The sequence below is a fragment of the Alligator sinensis genome, unplaced genomic scaffold (assembly GCF_000455745.1).
Source record: "Alligator sinensis unplaced genomic scaffold, ASM45574v1 scaffold1244_1, whole genome shotgun sequence".
NCBI classification, from domain to species: Eukaryota; Metazoa; Chordata; order Crocodylia; family Alligatoridae; genus Alligator; species Alligator sinensis.
Genome location: NW_005842591.1, coordinates 492,339 through 498,707, shown reverse-complemented (window position 1 = coordinate 498,707; position 6,369 = coordinate 492,339). Strand labels below are relative to the sequence as shown.

Here is a 6,369-nt window from a genome sequence, read left to right as displayed (position 1 = left end):
GGAAAAAATAAAAAGATGAAAAAATTTTGTAAAGGAAAAAGACGACGCACCTTGCTTAAGTAACGTTCAGAGAAACGCTTATGTTTGCAACCCGTTTGCCTCCAGAATATTGAACTGTGCAATTCTTGGCTTTCTCCATTCGGCACCTCTCTCTAGATTCACTCTCCCTGATGTGTGGTTTCTGTTCGAGTCTCTGTACTTCTGCCACTGTAAATGTGAAAGCTTGCTTGCATTACTTTTTAGAAATGCATTTTGCACACGCGGGTTTCGCTGAAGCTCCGTGAAAAGGTTAGTTCTAAGCAGATGAATAAAGCTATGCACATGTTTTGAAAGATTTTAATTTGTCCCTCATTACCAGAAGTGACTTATCTGCCCTTTTTTTTTTTCTCTCGCATTCCTGTGCTATCATCGCGTCCGTTGGCTTTCCCATCTCTGCACGAGTCTGACCTGAGGTGACAGTTCTGTGCTAGCTGTTAGCTGTAGCAGAAACCAGGGCCTCTTCAGTTCAGTTCAGTTCAGTTCAGTTCAGTTCAGTAGCCTGGGTTGCATTTGAAAAGGAAAAGCAGCTTCGCTGGGGGAGGAGAGGGTGCCGCGGTTGGCTTTCCGGCCGTGCTAGCAGGTGACCTGGTGTCTTCCTTCCTGTTGTGCAGGTTGTGACTGGGGGACAGCCGTCGGTGTGCCCGCACCAGCCCTCTGGAGGGGCCGTGGTGCAGATCCCGGTCGTGCTGGCTGTTCTTTTAGCCTGCAGCCCGTCTGGTGCAGCCACGTCTCGGCGAGCCCAGGGAGTGCCAGCAAACTTCCGGCTGCGCCGAGACCAAACGCACGCTCCGTGGGGCTGGGCGAGCGGGACAGGCCGCGTGCTTGTGTCTGGGGGGAATCTTGGTTCTTTTGACCTCCGGGCTGGGAAGGGGGACCATGATGCGTCCTGGTGCCTTCGCTTCGGTTGTGCTAAGAGGTGGCATGGCTGGGTGGCGGGCACCGTCTGCGAGAGCCCAGAACCATAGGGCAGGCAGGGCTGAGTTGCCAGTAGAGGAAGGACCCGGGAGCTGCCCATCCTCTGCCCCCTTCTCCTCGGTGGAGCGTAGTCCTCGTCTTGCAGGAGCGTTGCTCAGCTCAGGGCTGCTGCTTCTCCGCCGTCGCTCATACGTAGGCAGCATGGCAGCCTGCTGGGGGCTCTTGGCGTGTTTATATAGGACAGCGTAACCCCCTCCCCTGCCTGTCTCAGTGTTAGCGGCACCCCAATGCCACGCTCCCTGGCAGTAGCGGCAGCGTCCCCTCCTGCCCGCTCTAGTTCTCATTTCAGCTTGGCTCCCTGGCACGTAGCCTGCCCGTGGCGCAGCGCTGTCCTGGCGGCCCGGGAGCCGCGCTACCTCGTGGGGGCGGCAGGGACGGGGCCTGGCGCAGCATTGAAGGTTTTGTTTTTTCTTGCCTCCTTTCCAATAATTTCAACTCAGTGAGTGCGTTTTTTAACCCAGCTGGACCCGTGGTCCGTGGCCAGGGTGCGAGGGTGCGGGTAGCGGGCGTGGGGTGGGATCTAGGGACCCGCCGCAGCTCCGGCTAGTGCAGGCTGTCACGGACTAAGGCTAGGTAATGTCCACACGTTGTAATGGCATGACGTATCGTTACTGGCAATGTCATACTTCACCCTCTCTCAATGTTTAGAAAATTACCTGACTTTGGTTTTAACTTGATACTGCACCAACAGGTCTTCAGAAATTTTATCCCCAAATTTTACTATTTTATCAGGAAAAAAAGAACTGAGAGAAATTTGTGTAGATCAAATTATGTTAAAGACAGACGATAAGTGATGTAAATTGTTGAATAAAAATTTTAAAGTTTGCGGGTGTCGGCGTGTGCTTCTTTCCTCTTCCTCCCACCTCGCGAGCCCCTCGAAGCGCGCAGCCGGCGGGCGCAGTCGCGACCGGGTTACTCCGGTGCACGGTACAGGACGCTGCATCGTGCATCGGGGTTCGTAGTGCAGCGATGCCCAGGTGAGAGGTGGGCCGGGCTTGGAGGTGATGGCGTCGGGGCAGAGCAGAGGCTGGTCGGAGGTGCCTGGGGTCCAGCTGCCCTGGGCAGGAGTGTGGGTGGGGATTACAGGGCTCAAGCTGAGGTTGGCGATGCTCTGGGGGGGCTTGGCATCCTGGATCTACCACCCTTGCATGTAGCAGGGAGAGGGGAAGGGGGGCCGGAGCCAGTTCCCACGGGAGAGCAGAGGAAGTGGAAGATACCCTGGCTGCCGCGAGGCCACCTCCACACCGGGGTCAGCTACGGGCGGTGTCTGTGGCTGCCCAGCGCCCCACGGCCGCGGTACTGCAGCTTTTGCCTGCTTTGCCTCCCTGTCTGGGCTTCGCAAGGGGCTGTGCCTGCTCCCGCCAGGCTCGTGGGCGCGATGCCCAGCGCCAGGGCCTGCTCGGTGAAATCCCAGGCTCGCGCTGGGTTAGTCACAGCTGCATTTAGTCCTCGCCCCGGTGTGCCCCTGCGGCACGGGAGAGACTGAACCCCCCGCCACGACCACCCTCAGCAGGGCTGCAATCACCACCACGCAGCGGGTCTGGGTTTCAGGCACCTTTATTGGCGGCTGGGAGGGCCCCGAAGCCGTCGCGCTAGAGTACAGCAATCGGTTCGGTGTGCTGGTTACGTGGTCGGGGGGGGTGTTAGCACCAAGGGGGCCGGCGCAAGAGGCTGGCCCGGCGGGAGGGAAGCAGGGCGCCCGCGGGCACGGCTGCCTACTGCTGGATGCGGCGGAGGGACTGGATCTGGAAGGTCTGGGCGTGGGAGCCCCACTCTCTCCAGTGCTTGTAGTCTCCTCCGTGGTGGTCGGACTCCAGGATGTACTGGTAGCCACGATAGCCAGGGTACTGGTAGCAAGCCCAGCTGCAACCAGACAGACGGACCCGGGTGTGAGGACACGGGGAACAGGAGCTGCCCCAGCCCACCCCGTGGGGTTGGTGTCAGGCCTGCGTGCTCCTTCCACAGCCACGAACTTCCCTGTGCCAGGTCCTCCCCCTACCCCACTACCACCCCCAGGGCTGGAGACCACCAAAGGGACCGCGAAGCTGGGGCGGGCCCTGCCCAGAGGGGTTTAACTGGAGGAAGCCCCATGGCCCCGCTGCAAACCGCATGTGGTGGGTCTGCGTCCCCAGGGCACGTCCCGCGAGCCTGGACTTACGCGCCGCACAGGACCTTCATGGAGCCCACTTCGTTGTTGGCCCAGCCCATGGCCTGCAGCGAGGGGTAGTCGTCGCCGATCTCCCACTGCCGGCCCAGGAAGTTCTCCTTCTCGAAGAGGGTGATCTTGGACTCCTTGTGGTTCTGGCCGCGGAGGGGAGCACGGTGAGAGGGGAGCACAGGCAGCATCCCCCCGGCACAGCTGTGGCTTTTGGGCTCCCCTTATTGCTACTCGCAGCTGTGGCTCCAGGCCAAGAGCATTGTGCTCTGCTCGGGGAGCTCCCAAGCAGGCACGTGGGGGAAGGTGTGCGGGGCCCGGTCCCCAAACCTGCTGGGGCCCCGAAGCTTTTGGCAGCTCCTGGGCTGCACCTGCTTTGAGCGCTGCGAGGAGGACGGGGCCCGAGCACACCTAGCAAACCGGGCATGGCCCAGGGACCTGTAGCCAGGCTTCTTCACGGGACCTTGGGAAGGGAGCTGGCCCCGGGGCGGGCAGCGCTTACCGCGGAGCAGATGGGGCGGAAGGACATGAGGCGCTCGACGTGGTAGGCGTTGCTCCCGCTCCAGGCATCCCAGCGGGGGTACTCGCCCCTCTCCAGGGTGAACTGCTGCCCGCAGAAGCCCGTGTGCTCGTAGCCGATCCAGCTGCGGGGACAGAGCGAGAGGTGCCAGGGCTGTCCCGGGCCCCAGGGGCTGGGGCAGGCAGTGCTGGTACCACACATGCCGCCACGGGGACGTGGCCCCCTGCATCCTGGCCGCACAGAGCCCACCGGCGTTGCACGGACTGGGGGGTTCGTGCCATGCCCACGAGCAGCACGAAGCTGAACAGCGGTGGTTAGTTATGGGGGCAGCATTGGCATCAAGGGGGTGCACTGGGCCCGCCACGGCCACCGGTACTCACGCGCCGCAGTCCACCTTCAGGGAGCGGATGTTGTCGAAGCTGCACTCCATGATGTTGGCGCAGGAGGTGGTGAACTCCATGCGCTTGCCCTGGAAGTTCTCCTGGTCGTACAGGGTGATCTGGGAGGGAGGGAGAGTCCGTGGCCACGTTAGCCGCCCGGCGCCCCTTGGGTGCCCGATGCTCTGCCTGGTCCGGCTTCGTCCCCCACCTGCTGCCCCCCGTGCTCCCTTCCACCCTGCCCTGCCCACGGCTGCTCCTTGCAACGTGCGTGGCTTCTTCCAGCCACCTGCCCCGGCCCCTCGGTCGTCACCTGTCACCGGCCCGTGGCCTGGCCACCTGCAGATCTCTGAGCCCTGCCCTGTGCTGCGCGGGACCCCGGGCCAGGCCCCTTGGCTGCCCCATCCGAGCCATGTTTGGGGGCTGCTGCAGCCCGGGCCTGGCAGCGGCCGGGACGTACCTTCCAGGGGCCCGTCGGGACAGGCAGGGGGTTCGTCTGCGCCATCCTGGCAACTGGGGTGGAGTCTGGAAGTGGAGGAAGAGGGACACGTGTGGCTCGGTCACCCAGCGGGCCGCAGGAGAGAGCCTGCCTGCGCCCTGCACGTGCGGGCATCCGTGCACCAGGCTCACTCCTGCATGCTGCCACACGTCCCCAGAGGAGGGCAGTGCCGCTCAGCCCGGCCGGGCATGTTGCACCAGCCCGTGGCTGCAGGCAGGGCTGGACGGAGCTGCCCAGAGCCCCTGCCTGCCTGACCGGGCGAGTCCCTGGGGCTGGGGCCTGCTGTCCAGCTGGCTGAGCCCCCAGCCTGGGGATGCCGGCTGGACGGCATCCTCCACAGCGGGAGGCCACTGCGGGTGACCCCGTGGCACTCTCCTGGCTTCGTGGGCTGCAGAACAGCTGGGTTCATTAGCAAAGACCCCCAGCTGGATGGGGTTAGCCTTTCCCAGCCTGGCTCCCTGGCACGCTGCCCCTGCCCACGGCCGGAGGGACGTTGTCTGCCCCCAGTCACGGGTGTCTCTTCCCGTTGTCCGGCCCAGACTGAAGGTGAAGGAGCTGTGGCAGATACAGGGGTGGGACAGCCTGGGGGGGCCAGGCGGTCGTGCCTGGCTCTCACGCCCGTCCCGCTGGGGTTGTCACGGTCCGGGAAAGCCCAAGCAGCTGCCGGTGGGATGCACCCAGAGCCCGGGCAGACACGGGCTTTGCAAGGCAGGAGGGAGACGGAGCCAGGCAGGAAAGGCCTGTCCGGCCGTCCGCGTGTGCGGGAGAGCGGCAGAAGGAGGGAGGCTGGGAGACGGGGGAGGAAGAGCTGCGAGCTGAGCCCACACTCACCTAGCTCGGTCTGTGCGGCGGGGTCTTCCATGTAACGTCTGCCTGCTGCAGCGCCCGGGCTTTTATATAGTCCCGGGGCCGGCGGGCGGCGGGCCGGCTTTGCGGAGTTGTCAGCACAATGCTTTCTCTGCCATTGTCTCCCGCTGATCCCCGGAGATTTCGGCAGGTCCGGCCGGCGGGGGGGGCGGCTTACCCCCCAAAAGCGCGTGATGCCGTGGTTCGGCTGCTCTGGGTCTTTCCAGCCTGGCAGCAGCGCTGTCCGTGGGGCGAGGTGGGGGCTGCCTGCCACCCCCAGCGGGGAGACGCCTGGGGCCTGCCCAGAAAGGCCCCTGGCTTGGAGGGGAGACCCAGCAGGTGGGACTGGAGTGTCCTGCTCGGCTCCCTCAGGCCCTGGTCGGGGCTGAGCCCCAGGGTCACCCCCTTGCCGAGACGTTGCTGCTAGCCTTGTCCTGCAGCTGGGGAAACCGAGGCACAGGGCAGCTGTGGGACTGGCCAGGGGGGTTGCGCAGGGTGGCAGAGCCTAGATGTGCCCACCCGGGGCAGTGACAACCACTGCATCCTACCCCTGGCGCAGGCCCCGGCACGGGGCCACGGGCCCGTCTCAGCCGGTCGCGGCACCGCTGCTGGGTCGGTGGCGCCCTCAGCACACGGGGCTCGCGCTGGCAAAGCGTGTCCGGAGAAAGGAGTGGGGGCATGTCTGCAGCCAGGCTTTGCACACGTGTGTCGTGGTCCCCCCCTCCCCCCCATCACGGTGTGCATGCATGTCCCACACGTGGCTCTGGGACAGGCGGTGGGCACCCATGGTGCCCAGGTGCTGTCCTTGGCCTGAGCCCAGGGCTTACCCCAGCAACCCTGCACGGGCAGCACCGTCCAGGCCCTTTGGGGAGCCCCACAGCCTCGCGGCCTGGGCCCCTCCTGGGAGACTGGCAGGGGTCTGGCCAGGCCTCCCCTGGCTGCAAGGCCTTCGGGGTCT

At 64.2% G+C, this 6,369-nt stretch overlaps 1 protein-coding gene across 1 annotated transcript; it reads right to left on the bottom strand.

Annotated features, from left to right (window-relative positions):
* Positions 1-2,560: 2,560 nt before the first annotated feature.
* Positions 2,561-5,530, bottom strand: CRYBA1 (crystallin beta A1). Its single transcript, XM_025214576.1, has 5 exons — positions 4,527-5,530; positions 4,070-4,188; positions 3,672-3,813; positions 3,173-3,315; positions 2,561-2,877 (listed from the first exon to the last, which is right to left on the bottom strand). Exons 1-5 carry the CDS (start codon positions 4,677-4,679, stop codon positions 2,730-2,732), a joined length of 705 nt encoding a protein of 234 aa, XP_025070361.1. The 5' UTR covers positions 4,680-5,530; the 3' UTR covers positions 2,561-2,729.
* Between the last annotated feature and the right edge of the window lie 839 nt (positions 5,531-6,369).

Excerpts from the sequence above, each read along its gene's own strand:
- CRYBA1 (XM_025214576.1), bottom strand. The coding sequence starts at position 4,679 with ATGCCCGCACGTGCAGGGCGCAGGCAGGCTCTCTCCTGCGGCCCGCTG. Across the intron at positions 3,316-3,671 it reads TCCGCCCCATCTGCTCCGCG|AACCACAAGGAGTCCAAGAT; the intron begins GTAAGCGCTGCC and ends CTCCGCGGCCAG. Across the intron at positions 2,878-3,172 it reads ATGAAGGTCCTGTGCGGCGC|CTGGGCTTGCTACCAGTACC; the intron begins GTAAGTCCAGGC and ends GTCTGGTTGCAG.